At 43.5% G+C, this 14,545-nt stretch overlaps 5 protein-coding genes across 5 annotated transcripts; 3 read left to right on the top strand and 2 right to left on the bottom strand.

Moving 5' to 3' along the window:
• Positions 1-239: 239 nt before the first annotated feature.
• SS1G_00363 (hypothetical protein) lies at positions 240-2,646 on the top strand (the record flags this gene model as incomplete). Its single annotated transcript, XM_001598227.1, has 2 exons — positions 240-2,452; positions 2,505-2,646. The coding sequence occupies 2 exons, from the start codon at positions 240-242 to the stop codon at positions 2,644-2,646; spliced, it is 2,355 nt and encodes a 784-aa protein (XP_001598277.1).
• Positions 2,647-5,390: 2,744 nt separating this feature from the next.
• SS1G_00362 (predicted protein) lies at positions 5,391-6,490 on the top strand (the record flags this gene model as incomplete). Its single annotated transcript, XM_001598226.1, has 4 exons — positions 5,391-5,446; positions 5,559-5,577; positions 5,861-5,987; positions 6,045-6,490. The coding sequence occupies 4 exons, from the start codon at positions 5,391-5,393 to the stop codon at positions 6,488-6,490; spliced, it is 648 nt and encodes a 215-aa protein (XP_001598276.1).
• Positions 6,491-7,100: 610 nt separating this feature from the next.
• On the top strand, positions 7,101-8,207 carry SS1G_00361 (hypothetical protein; the record flags this gene model as incomplete). The annotated part of the gene is made up of 1 exon (XM_001598225.1): positions 7,101-8,207. One exon carries the CDS (start codon positions 7,101-7,103, stop codon positions 8,205-8,207), a length of 1,107 nt encoding a protein of 368 aa, XP_001598275.1.
• A 1,557-nt stretch (positions 8,208-9,764) lies between these two features.
• Positions 9,765-12,031, bottom strand: SS1G_00360 (hypothetical protein; the record flags this gene model as incomplete). Its single annotated transcript, XM_001598224.1, has 4 exons — positions 9,765-9,939; positions 9,995-10,862; positions 11,017-11,205; positions 11,725-12,031. The coding sequence occupies 4 exons, from the start codon at positions 12,029-12,031 to the stop codon at positions 9,765-9,767; spliced, it is 1,539 nt and encodes a 512-aa protein (XP_001598274.1).
• A 997-nt stretch (positions 12,032-13,028) lies between these two features.
• On the bottom strand, positions 13,029-13,969 carry SS1G_00359 (predicted protein; the record flags this gene model as incomplete). Its single annotated transcript, XM_001598223.1, has 3 exons — positions 13,029-13,165; positions 13,394-13,532; positions 13,907-13,969. The coding sequence occupies 3 exons, from the start codon at positions 13,967-13,969 to the stop codon at positions 13,029-13,031; spliced, it is 339 nt and encodes a 112-aa protein (XP_001598273.1).
• Positions 13,970-14,545: the final 576 nt, after the last annotated feature.

Genomic DNA, 14,545 nt, shown 5'->3' with positions numbered 1-14,545 from the left:
TCGATACTTATCGGTTCTGTACAGAGTTATTCTCGCGAATTTCTACCCCTCATCCGACCCTCTTTTCACAACACATCTCGACGTAAAGGTAAGGATGCCACTTGGGTAGTTCTCTTGCCTTTATACCTTCTCTCAATATTCCCTTTGTCGTTCCTCATTACGAATTATTTCTCAAAATGCGACTCCAATTATTCCTGTTCAACTGCTAATTTTTGTCATTTCAGTAAAATTTACTCAAAATGTCTGCCGCAACCCAAAACGCTGCTGTCGATCAGCTCGCCTCTGACCTTAACAATGCTTCCTTGAATGGAGATGCAAATGGCGCTACTACCCTCAATACCGATGTTTCCAATGTCAACTCTGAAGACCAAGATGCCGCAGGTCCTACCCCCACCAACGCCCCTCACCCACAAGCCTCGGCTTCTCTCTACGTTGGTGAACTTGACCCATCTGTTACCGAAGCTATGCTTTTCGAGCTCTTCTCTCAAATTGGTTCCGTTGCTTCCATTCGTGTCTGCCGTGATGCCATCACTCGCCGATCCCTTGGATATGCCTACGTCAATTACAACACCACCGTTGATGGTGAGAAGGCTTTGGAGGAACTCAACTACACATTGATCAAGGGTCGCCCTTGCAGAATCATGTGGTCTCAACGTGATCCAGCTCTGCGAAAGAATGGTCAAGGAAATGTTTTCATTAAGAACTTGGATGTTGCCATCGACAACAAGGCGCTCCACGACACATTTGCTGCTTTTGGAAACATCTTGAGTTGCAAGGTTGCTCAAGATGAGTCTGGAGCTTCCAAGGGTTATGGATTTGTTCACTACGAGACTGATGAAGCTGCAGCTCAAGCTATCAAGCACGTTAACGGTATGCTTTTGAACGAGAAAAAGGTCTTTGTTGGCCACCACATTCCTAAGAAGGACCGTCAAAGCAAGTTCGAGGAAATGAAAGCAAACTTCACCAATATCTACGTTAAGAACATTCCAGTTGAAGCTACCGAAGAAGAGTTCCGCGAGTTGTTTGAGAAGTTTGGTGATGTCACTTCAGCATCCCTTGCTCGTGATACTGAATCTGGCAAGAGCCGTGGCTTCGGTTTCGTGAACTTCATCAACCATGAGCATGCCGCTACTGCTGTTGATGAACTTAACGGCAAGGATTTCAAGGGTCAAGATCTTTATGTCGGCCGCGCCCAGAAGAAGCATGAACGTGAGGAAGAGCTCCGCCGTTCATACGAAGCTGCTCGCATGGAGAAGGCTTCAAAATATCAAGGTGTCAACCTCTATGTCAAGAACTTAGATGATGAGATCGATGACGAGAAGCTCCGAGAGTTATTTGCACCTTTTGGTGCCATTACTTCCGCCAAGGTTATGCGTGATACTCCTGCTGAGACCGCTGATGCCGAGGACAAGAAGGAGAAGGATGAGGAGAAGAACAAGGAGAACAAGAAGGAGGGTGAGGCTGAGACTGAAGAGGCCTCCGCACCAAAGGCAAAGCGACCCCTTGGTAAGAGCAAGGGCTTCGGTTTCGTTTGCTTTAACAACCCAGATGAGGCCACCAAGGCTGTTTCTGATATGAACCAGCGTATGGTCAGCAACAAGCCACTTTACGTCGCTCTTGCTCAGCGCAAGGATGTCCGAAAGAGTCAATTAGAGGCCAGCATTCAAGCTCGTAACCAAATCCGCATGCAACAAGCCGCCGCTCAAGCTGGTATGCCACAACAATACATGCAAGCTCCAATGTTCTTCCCTCCCGGAGCCCAACAACCAGGTTTCCTTCCTCAAGGTGGACGTGGTATGCAATTCCCACCACAAGCCGGCATGCCCATTCCAGGCGCTCAAGCTGGCCGACCAGGCCAGTTCCAAGCCGGTTTCCCTCCTCAACAAGCCGGTCGTGGTGCACCAGCTGGTCAACAAATGCCACCTAACATGTATGGTATGGGACCGGGTCAATTCCCTGCTGGCGGTCAGTATCCTCAACAAAACAACCCACAATTCTTAGCTGCCATGCAAGCTGCGCAAGCTGCTCAACTCTCTGCCGGTCGCGGTGGACCAAACGCACGTGGACCAATGCAAGGTATGCCACCAAACATGGCTATGCCTATGGGTCAACAAGGAATGCCACAGTTCCAACAAGGTGCTAGACAAGGTGGTATGCCTGGTCGTGGTGCTCAGGCTGGACGTCCCGGTCAATTCGCTGGTGGCTTCCCTCCACAAGCAGGTCGTGGTATGCCACAACAAATCCCAGGTATGCCACAAATGCCTCAGATGCCTCAAGAGGGTGGTGTTCCAACTACTTTGTTGCAAGCTCAAGTTCAATCCGTTCCTCCCCAGCAACAAAAGCAAATACTTGGAGAGGCTTTGTTCCCTAAGATCCAAGTCTTGCAACCTGAGTTGGCTGGTAAGATTACCGGAATGTTGTTGGAGATGGAGAACCAAGAGTTGATCAATCTGTAAGTTATTCAACGTTCCATGACATATATTATGTTACTAACGACGATATAGTATCGAGGATGACGCTTCTCTCCGCGCTAAGGTTGACGAAGCACTTACCGTCTATGATGAGTATGTTAAAAACAGAGGTGAAGGTGAAGGCGACTCTGGTGAAGCCAAGGAGGGTGACGAGAAGGCTGAAGAGAAGGCTTAATTGCCCACTCTCTTCTTCCATTAATGAATCTTTTTCTACACTTTACTTTGGCGTCTTGTCCAACTATTCTGCTACGGTACGGATCTGGAAAAGTTATCTATGCTTTGGTGGCGATATTTCGGTCCTGCTTTTTATCGAATTCGCGTTCGAAACGATATTTCTCTACTGGTCAATGAATATTCATCTTCTATTCTTCATTTTATGGAAGGGGAAATATTTTAACCAAACACATGTACTCATAGATTACTCTTGTGCTCGACGGACCTTGCACTACTGGGTGGAGAAACCGTTTTCTTTTTCTCGTTGAGAACTACCTACGCCTTTAACGATTACAATATTTTTGCACGGTATGGCTAGTTGACAATGGAGGAAGCCCAGCAAACTTCTTAATTTTTTCTGCTATTTTATTACATTTTTCAGTCCGTCCGAGCGATTGAACCGGTGACGACAACCTTCATGGGCTTTTTATCACTTTCCTTATTGATGAATGGATGATGAAATGAAATGAGGGATATTGGCATGGCAATTCAGTTTTATGGGTGGGCATGGATTGGGAAAGTGACAGCGTGAACAGAATTAGATTAGGGTTCTATCATAGATAGATAGTGAGGGGGAGTAAATAAGAAAGTAAAAACATTGCAAATTATTTTTGGGAGATCCTTCTTATGTGAGTGACTTTCATCTGTTTAAAACGGTGTAAGGCAAGCGGGTTGACTGTACAAGAGGATGTGCAGTAGTAAAAGCTCGATGTTCGATGGTAGATTGAACAGAGAGGAATTTCAATCAGATGATGATATCCCGCTCCTGAAAATGGAGTAGAGACGATTATGATACAACGAGAGAGCTAACTACTTAACTATTGAACTTCTTTTCTTATCCCGCTGTAAAGCTGGAGACTCTCCAAAGGCGTGGATCCCACTGGGGGTCGTTCAATTCCAGTTCACCCCGCGGAGGAATTGGAATGTTCCGCGAAGTTCAAGTACATCTTTATGTATTTCAGTCGAGGGTGTTGAGCGTCTGATATGGAGCTGGGCATTAATGTGTATCCTAATAGGGCTAGACAAGGGGTGTTAGTCTCAGAGTGGGACTTAGTTGATGGTTTTTGTTGATCTAGTTGATCCTGTACAGCTTCCGATCGGCTACTTGTTTATATTCACTGCTATACTTGCTCTTATATTCACTATTATATCTGCTCTTATATTTATTAATATATTTATTTTTATATTCACTATTATACTTTTATATTCACTACTATATTTATTTTTGTATTCACTATTATATCTATTCTTATATTTACTATTATATTTATTATTATACTTGCTCTTGCATTCACTACCATACCTACTTTTATATTCACTATTATACCTACTCTTTCTTACATTCACTACTATACCTACTCTTATGTTCATTGTCATATCTACTTTTATATTCACTGCTATACCTGCTCTTGTAGTATTTTAGATACTCTATCATCTCAGTATGGGTATGATCTCGATGGCATGCTCTAGCGAACACCCCTGGCTTGATATCTCCAGCTCCTCGTCTATTCTCGGTCGATTACAATCATTTTTAACACTCACAGAATTAGTTTTGCATTGGATTAAGGGAAAAGCAAAATCAGCTCGAAGAGCCAATGCAGTTAAAACCAACAGAGTAATAAAACGCTATAGAATCGAGTCGAGCGCTCAAACACTCTATAGCGCGTGTCTCGTGTTTTGACGTTCCTTGTAATTCTTCCTCATTATCATGAAAAAGATCACAGATGCAGTGATCATGCAATATACAGTCTACTATTTTGGAATGCAAATGGGACGAAGTTGAAAGAGTTAAATGTGTTTGTATCTATGCAAAAGTGTGGAGGAAATTACAGAAACCCCCGTCTCCAGTTTAAAAACCTAGTCTGTCTAGTGCGAGAGAAGGAAATCAAAGAACGCAACCGCTTCAAGCGAACATTCGAGAAGATGTTTTGAAACCAGCTGTAGTACAGTAGATGCATTACAGAGCCTACGCAACATCCCTTGAGATTCACTTGTCCTCTTCTGTTATATCACATACATCATCATGCATAAGCTTGTATCAGTGTATCATGGTGTGCGGCCCAATATGCCACCCATTAGACATCTTACAATTATCACTTGCATGATAGGAAAATTTTGGAAAGAATAATAGTATAGCTTGGAAACTAGAAGGATAGCAAGTATGTGAGAAGCATAGCCCCTGTATATGGTACGGAATTGGAAAGTGTTGATAAGTTTCCCCTGCCAAAAAAGGAATGTTGTGAAAAACTTTGTACAAGGTTTATTCCAAATGACTGTCAACATATAGCAGAGCCAACTTCCACATGAAATCACCGCTGACGTGTGATAGTGCACTTTTCATGAAAGAACTTCAAAGAAGATCCTCGAGGGTACATGAAGTTGCAATATACCTGCATTGCTATGTGGGCTTAGCTATCACAGCCCCTGAACCCCTATTGAGCGAACGAGCCTCGAAACGAATCCAAAATAGCCCCTATCAAGCAATATCCAATATGACGATGAGCCCTTAACATTTCATTGACCTACTAGCTATAACGCGTGGGTCTTACCCACGGTGGTAAAACTCTGTATAGTATGGGATGGATATCTAGCTGGAGAAAGGGGGCGCGCTAGGCGCCCAGCCCTACGGCGTTGTCCGATAACAACTTCGTTTTCCTTGCCCTCTCAAATAAACTATTCCTCATTCAACCAACTACTACAGTTATGATGACTATTTGCCAGCTTCCTCAAGCATGGGGTTATATCACGTGGAGATTTGCCAGGTAAATTTTTGGCATCGTGGGTCAAATAAACGGCCACCCTGAAACCCTTCAGCTGGACTATTTATGCTACTACTAGGTACGTACTAACATAGCCCCAGTTCAGGCTAACCAGACCATTGATGCCCGAGAAGGTAGGAACGTATGATATGAATTGGTGTGGTGGGGATCGGTTAGGAGTCTTTATGGTAGGGAGGGAAGGCACAACATGGCTTGCACGTGCCTAGAATGGTTCCTGCCTATAAAATACAACACCTCACCTTTGAGTTTGAACTTCAATATTCTCATTGTCTTTTCTATCGACAACAACTCCTCATTTCATCTCCCTTTGGTGTACCTTTGAACAACTTCATTCCGAAAGAGAAGAGGAAAAATCGCATCCATCATGGCCGACGCTTCGACTGAGCTCCACGCAAGCGCAAGTTTGATGACGAAATCGATGTTTCTTCAGACCTGTCGGCTGCTGTTTCTGGACCAGCTGCTACGATTGCAAAGGAACCTAAGCTTGTTGAGGATGTCAATACTCAACTGCTTGATGAATTCAGTAAGTTGAATTATGAATATCAGTCCAGTTTTCTCGCCTTTGCTAACCTTTTGACAGTTACCACCGGTGAAGGTGATTCAGACAAAGGCGGAACCATTACCGGTCAGAATTACCGCCAGCCTGCTGTTTCCGACGCTGAAGAATCAGATATCGGAATGTCAGAATTTTCGGAGATTATGTTTGATGATGAAGATGATGGACTCGAAGATGAGCACTCATACGAAGATGAAGATGATTGTGAAGATTCCGATTCAGAACCACATGAATACGCAGTCGAGGAGCGCCAGATTATTGTACAGAAGGATGGTACGGATAAGGTAGTCAGGTTGAGACTTTTTATGACTAAGGAAGAAGAGTTCGAGAATTGGCTTCAGACGATCCATGTCGCTTGCACCATCGACGGCCAAAGAATTGGTTATGCCTTCGGCCGATACATTCATCAAGAAAAGATTCGAGAACATTTTTGGAGCGAGATGGAGGCTCCATGCAGTGATATGAGTTAAATTGCATTCAAGCTTTTTGATCGGTATGGGTACCTTAATGATCATCTTAAGAAACATTGTGTGCGGAAGGGTACAGGCGTATGGGGAAGTGAATTAGACTTCGGTCCACTTTTTCTCATCGAGTATATTGAAATTACGGACAGGGAATGGAGACGGAAAGGTCTAGGACGAACTATTGTTACATCCATGGTCGAAAAAGCTCAAGAACAGCAGAAGCCGCAGAGCCCAAATCCTACAGAGATACCAGCAGAGAAAGTATTAGATGAAATATTTGTGGACATGTTTTGACATGGAAAACACCGGGAAAGATACACAAAGCTTCACATCATTTTGTTGCCTGGCTGGCTTCGTGACGATGTGAAACCCCTGTTTGGGGGGGGGGGGGGGGGGGGAATTTGAGCTCGAACAGCGGGACATCAATCTTCAAGCTGTCGATGCTGCTGTTTCGTTTCATCGATCCCTTGGTTTTCGAAGGATTGGGGCTTCGAGCTGTTTTGGTCTATCATCTGACCCTGATCACAAATCTCATTCCCTCGCAATCAAGGACGATTATGATCCTCCGGACGCAGCACCAGGGCCTGTGGAGGAACCGACAGAAGTCATAGTTACGATGCCAGGTGAAGAAGAAGACTTTCGTGCGTCTGCTTATGGAAGGGCACTGGAAGAAAGGAGACTGGATAAATTAAAGAAGAGACTTACACCCTTGAACTTCGCTGCTGTTACTCTCCCTGATATGGAGCTCGTGGAATTTTACAAGGTTTACCAAGTCGAGGACAAAAAGGAGTGGAAGCAGGTTGATCGTCGAAACAACACCTTGCTTCGCATCACGGCATGCCAGTTCAAACCCCAAAGCGTGAAATGGATAATGGAAAACGCCAAAGATGAGCAGTGCTTGACACTATCTCGCAATTCGAAAGGATACACGCCCCTTGAAGCATTACAGGATGACCTTAATGTCCTCAGAACACGACGCAAGCATGGAATGATGACCATTGTCATCGCAGATAACTTTTCTGGCTTTACTCCTGATGCTGTCCTCTGCCAATTTGTACTATTGACCGAATTGATGCCTTTAGAAGATTCGAATATACCGCTCTGCCTCCGTCTTAAATATGGTTGCACTTGTGGGGAATGCATTGAAGGCTTTTTATCGCCACGCATGAAACTGGCACTTCTTTTTCAAGCCGAAATGGGATATGAGATTATGGATGATGCACTTGAGATGACGAACTGTAGAAGTAGCCCTACTGATTGGTTATATTTGGCCGAAGATGCTATCGAGCACGTCTCGCCAGCTCTCCAGCGAGACTTTAGGACAAACAAATCACTCGGTCGAGGTTTCGTAAATATTTTTGACCACATTGCGACTTGCTTAAAAGTCAACAAGGCACCAACGAGACAAAATGTCCTACAAGCATGGGAAGGAAGTGGAGAATGGCCACCTGTAACTCGAAATTATCTTCAATGGGGTGGTACTGTTGAGAATAAGGTTGAACAGGTATTGGAGAAGATATTCGAACGCGCGCATTCTCAAAACGAAACGCTTGGCGACGGCCACTTCATGCTTTGCATGGAGAAAGAGGTCGAGAAATTGAGGGCATGCAGGAATGATCATGAATATGGCTTTGTTGCTAAATTGTGTGGCTTACCAGAGCGTAATACTAACCCATCAGGAAGATTGGAGGGTTTTTTCGGCAGAATATTTTCGAGCATCTAATGATTTGTGCTACGTATCTTCGTAAGTTGTGTAGATGGATGCTTGACTATGGCTAATGTGGTATCGGATACAACAATTTCGCTAGATAGTTTTTCGTACGTTGTGCAGGTAGATAGCTGGCTGATTATGTTTATGTGCTTTTGATTTGCTTTTTTGATATTATACTTGTAAAATTATATAGCTAGAAAAAGAAAAGATTTGAGATCTTATAAAATATAATGAATCCTTCAAATCTAATTAATTACTCGAGACTCGAGCTGAACATTTATTAGATGTCTATTGTGACGGAAACCCCTGCTTTCCTCCCACCCTTATTATATAAGAAACCTCAGGTACATTAACCATGTCCACACATGATACGATTACTCGGGATTAGTATACGATTTAGGTGACTTGAGGATCAGATCCGGACAAGTACTAGGTATCAATGGTTATTGGTAAAGTAAAATCATTGGAGAGATAAATATGGCTTCTTTTTGCCTAGCCATTGCAGCTAGGCTATTCATTTGTGTGTATATAGAGTAGCTATCCCCATCTACAGGTGCTCTTCACCTGTAGATTCTAAGTTAAATACAATTGCTGGTCTATAAACACCCTTTTGGTCACACTATTATTTATTCTAATAAAATCTTTTCATTTCAATTTATAATCAAAATTAAAATATTGAAATGAATATCTGTTAGCTTATTAGATAAGATCTTCAGAGTATTTTTATAATCTTATATGCCTTGAATTGTGTTACGTTGTAACATTATAAACTATTATCACGTGTTATAGGATCACATGGATAATCTTGTGAGGGAGCGAGGGAGCGAAGGAGCGAGATTCGAATCTCGCTCCCCAGCTCCATCGCTCCAATGTTGGAATACGAAGGTCTATATAATCAAGATGGATTCCCTTTGTATAGAGCTTCGTGCTCAAGATCAAGATCAATCATTTAGTATACTCTACTATTAGTTACGAATTGCATATCATTATTGTCATTACTTAAGTCCCTGCTTGACGTCTAGTTATAAACCACCTTGAGAGCCTAGAGCACTTCCACGTGATCTAGACGGCAAACCTCGTAACAAGACAGAGGTAGAGTAGACCTATTTTACATACGCATATATATCAGATTATGCATGAATAATTAATTGCATCGATCATTAAGCTACCTAATCGCTATCGCTATCGCTATCACTAATCACAATCCCATCTCTCTCCATTCCTGCGCCTATCCCATATTACCCCATTCCTCATCATTGAGACGAGAGGGAAAGAGTTGTTAAAGAGTGGTGTGTTGAATAGTATGTAAAATATCCTTTCGCAATTCCGCTTGCACATATCCCTTAGCCATATTTGCAATTGCCAACCGATATCCCATAGCTTCATTACCATCCTAATTCCATGAACGCCAAACTCTCCCTACCAAAATTTTGAAGAGCTAATGCTGTACCGGCAAATAAACTAGAAGCGCTTGCATGCACATCATAGCTCCGGTGGACAAAATAGTACAAAAAGCAAACCCACGAACGCCATTGCCTGCCTCAAATGACACTCGCTTCTTCTACTTGGTCAATCAATCTTCGCACTCGCCAATGATTTAACTACTGGATTAGTGAGATTATTTGCGAGACGTATGTTTGGAGTGCGCTTTTGCTTGTTGTGTTTTCGTAAACGTTTTCGAGCAACCATGACGGGGACTGATGATTTAGTAACGAGATAATTAGAGAAGGATCCCAAAATGACACTACACATCATTAGCTTCCGTTTTCTCTGAGATGATTGATGAAAGTAGAACTTACCCCTTCAGAGCACTTCTCCCACGGCTTCCCAGAATGACCAGAGTTGGATTAATGTAGTCAATCACCTCAGTGATCAAATGCTTAGGATTTTTACAATGAAGAACTTCAATGTTGACTTGTACTTGTAACTTTGTCTTCCTTAAAAGGTCAGACACTCTATCAGTAATATCTTCCACCGCTCGGAATCGATCATTTTCCGCTTTGCTTCTCGAGTCTCTTCCCATTGGACTTGGCGCTCTACTTCCCGAATCCAATCTGAAGCTATGGTTCAGCGGAATCGGTCCTATACTAGGCGTCAGTAAAGGGGTGTTGGCACGAGATGCTCTAGCAGATCTTTGCGCTGCAGCAATAGCAGATATTTGTTGTTTGATCTGGGCATCATCACCACTGTTATCCGGAGTTATTATGCCAAGCTCTTCATCAACACAGTAAATAGCAAGCATTGTATCTCCATCCCTCAGTACCGTTCCAATAGTCCATTCCAAAGCATGTGCTGCCTCATCACTAAGATCTGTCGCGACGAGGTACTTCCTAGTACGGCGTTGATTGTCGCGGGCTTCCTGTTGAACTTTTTTGAAATCTCCACGATGAATAGTACGAACGCAGCGTGATGTGATTGGAGTTGACTTAATTGCGGACATAGTCAGCGAGAGACTTTGGGCCTTTTTGACGTCGCCTCGGTCAGCCTCAGTGTCAGAATCGTGTGGACTAGGATCCCCAGAGCCGTCGGGATCAAAACTTGTATGCGGATGTACCACAGGCTTGTTGGCCTTGTGCCCGGCAGGCCCGGTCAAGGTTATTTGTGGATCAAGAAGTGATTTGACTTTGTACTTCTCATTCAAAGCTTCCTTGGCCGCAACATCTTGTCCTAACACTTATGTGAGTCTAGAACACCAAGAAAAGGGATGGTATACGTACGTTCTGCCTCAGCAGCAGCCATTTGACTTAGGGGTGTCCATTGGACCCTTTGCTCGCCCCATGCCCAAAGTTTTCTTTTCCACTCCCTGTCATCTCATCTACACTTCTCGCCTCTCTGCGCCCTCGTGATCCCTCATCATCCGATTCATCAGTGCTATCAATAATGCTTTCCTCGCCTTCCATGGGCACATAATCCTTCTTTAATCGAGCCCCATTAATGTCGAAATCCTCATTTTTCGATCGATTCTGCCGAGTCTTCTGACTTAACGAGGATAGCTCTCCATTTGACCGTGCTAGGTTGGCATCAGATAACCTTTGGTATGCACTGTTGACGTCTATAACTTTGCCATTGTCCAAAACCGCATATTTCGAAGGATCCGCCGAGACAGGGGAACTAGAACGTGGCGAGAACCGATTATGAGGCGACTTTGATTTTGTCGTGCTAATTCCAGTACTTGCAATCGAATTGTGCCTTCCCCTATCACGCCCTCCTTTAAAACCACTAAGATCCACGCCTGATCTGACCACCTCCGCCATTGAACTTGTAATCCTCTTCCCTGCTTGTGTATTGCGTTTTGGAACCGATGGACCACCCGGATTACTCGGTAAATATCCAGAGAACTGGTATTCATTGGGATCGACCCTGGTAATTGCCCTCGGCCCAAAATTTACAGTGGGTTTTGCAGCTGCATCTGACGAACTTCTCGAATGTCTGGCATTATGGGCGGGTGCTCTAAGATTTATTGTTGGAGACGTCTGCGCACTTCTCGAACCGGACGATTTAGTTGCTGGAGTAGAAATGTCGAGCATACTTCGCACAGCGGGTGCCGCTGGTAATGGCGTATCAACATCAAGCATACTTCGAATCGGTGCAGTGATTCCCGAACTGGTGCCACCAATAGATGAGTGTCGAGGCATCGCTGGAGCGCCATCGACATCTAGCATACTGCGCACAGGAGAACGCGGATTAGTCGTAAATGGTGACTTACTTCTCCCGCATCCAATTCTATGACCGGATCCCGTGGAGCTCACAGATCCTCTTGATCTACTACCCGTGGTGGAATGCAATAATGCGAGCACTTCCTGCCTCTCCTGCTCTGCCGCCGATTCCTGCGACATGGTTTTATTCGCCATATGTAATAATTATGATACGTTTAATCAAATGTGCAATTCCGCGGATCCTCAGGAAATGGCAGATGGTAAACTCGTCGTAGTATGATTCTTGGAGGTTTCCGTTGGGTGATGTAATGAGGTTACTCTGTAGATTTTGCAGGAATTTGAATAGGGCAAGAGCAATAGAATGCTCATAGAACTGAGGTTAGCCGTTTAAAAACTTTCTTGATGACCAAGGAAGTTTTTGATACTGCATTGTGGTTGATGGAATAATCTTTGGGTTCGCACTCAGGACATTGCTTTAGCCCCCGTCGTTAGTACGTGTGTTATGAAGGATAGTAGAGATATGATCTGTTATAATGGAAAGGTTGTTAGAAAGTGATGAATGCATCAACTGATCTTTTAAAAGTAGTGTTCCTCGAGAGAAGATAATCTTGCAGATTGAGGGAATGTTGTGTATCGAGTATTGTGTTGTGTGGGAATTGAAATTTGGAAGAAAATATATGTTGTGTTTTTTGATTCTTGGTATGGGTCTGGGGGATGGTAATTGATTTGATTGTATGGGGATTTTGTTTGTTGGGACTAAAGCATATGTACCTATGAAAATGAAAAGTTCTAGATGTTTAATAAAAAGGGACTAATAAATACCTATGAGACTCATAGAACTGACACGTGCACCGCCATTTAGATTTAGATTCAGAATGGCTTTGTTTGAAGTGAATGAAGGGTGAAGGGTGAAGGGTGAAGGATGAAGGAGAAGGATGAAGGATGGAGGATATCGATGAATGAAGGATGTGTTTCCAATGTTTGAGATTTTGAATGATTTCCTTGTCGGAGTGTGCCTACTACCTAGGTAGATAATTGAAGGGAAAAAAGGGGGGTAATCAGAAGATGAATCAAAATAAGAAAACGGTTCTATCAATCAATCAAATCGTGCAACAAACCCTAAAATAATGTATAAATTTTCGTCCCTTTTCTTCCCTTTCGTCTTTCAACCACGAAGCTATACCCTATCTTTCTCTAGCTGCGGGCCAGTAAGGCGGGGGAGGATGATGATCTTACAAAGCGGCCCAAACCGAACCATACGGAAACCAAGGACGGGGGTTATAGAACAAGCAAGACCAACTGTTGAATTATATCCTAGGTAGCAGGTATTAATTATAAGCTTGAGACGGATATCTGTCAAGATGGAATAGGAGAACAGGAAAAGAGGAGAATATTTGAAGCTTAAAAATGAGAGACAAATTATCTACTTGTCATGATAAATGAAGTTTTGAACAATTATCTATTCTCTATCCTCTGTTCTCTCAAAGGGTATCAAAGATAGATCGACCTCAATATGATAGATGATACCCGTACAATACATACCTTTCCTCTCTCCGTACAACGAAACACCTCCACGAAAACGCCAAGTCCCCTTCTTTCCCTTGCAAAAGCGACAGAATTCATTAGACAGTAGCACCATCCCAGGTTCCAATCTCTTATTCCTCACTTTTTCATCCTCGTGCTATTCCCATCAGATGCTCAGATGCTTATGTTAGTCACAACCCCCAAAAGTCTTCAAAGTTCAAACCCCAGCTTTAAACCTCATACAAGGGAAACTGCTACAACCAAGGCGCAGTCCCTTGGCAATATCAATCATCTCTTCTTGGCTCCACTCAATCCATTGTCCCTCCCTCTCAAGCTTTTCTGTAAATCCTCATTCAAGACTTGTCAAGCACGACAAGAAAGTCTTATCTCTCGCTTTGATTTACGGCATACTTAACTTAACCACTTAACCCTCCATCCATCTGCTTCCCTCATTCATCATGTCTACCCCGCCTCTGCCCCATTTTCAACCCATTCCCATCCCCATTCCATCCCCATCCCCAGACTTTTTACCCTCGCCCCTCCACGATACAACATAACATCTGCATGCACCATTCCCCTCTCTTGGCACCGCATACCGGCACATCATTCATCCTGATTCCATCTACTCACCATCACTCATTCATCTACAGCTGAAACCACACTTCAAAAATTTGGCTCGGCTCGAGTACCAAGACTTGCCAGCACTATATACTATTATCTAACTAACTACTTAATCAATACCTCTCGATACCTAAATCCTGATTTCCTCAACACATGACAAAACATCCAAAGAATCGCTTCATACCCGACAAATCGAAATCTCACCCCGAGCCCTAAGAACATGGTACAAACAAATCTCACACATGTACATATGTACGTTCCCTGTACACCAAAGTTCCTCCACAGCCCAAAACAGAAAATTTCCACAGCCATCCGAGATACGATACCTCGGATATCTTTCGGATATCTAATTAGGTATCAACATCGAAAAAGTTTCGGAGATACCGGTAGTTCAACTAGCTGTTTGAATGATATGGTTGAGCACATGCTTGAATAGTACTTAGTCTCAAAAACTAGTCCCTGGCATACATAGAAGATGAAATGCCGAGGAAGTTAAATGTCTACTGTTCAATAACGTCATGCACAATTGGAGCCATTTCAACATCGTCC

This window comes from Sclerotinia sclerotiorum, genomic scaffold (genome assembly GCF_000146945.2).
Source record: "Sclerotinia sclerotiorum 1980 UF-70 scaffold_1 genomic scaffold, whole genome shotgun sequence".
Lineage (NCBI taxonomy): Eukaryota > Fungi > Ascomycota > Leotiomycetes > Helotiales > Sclerotiniaceae > Sclerotinia > Sclerotinia sclerotiorum.
Note: the sequence above shows the minus strand (reverse complement) of the source record. Positions and strands in the feature narration are given on the sequence as shown.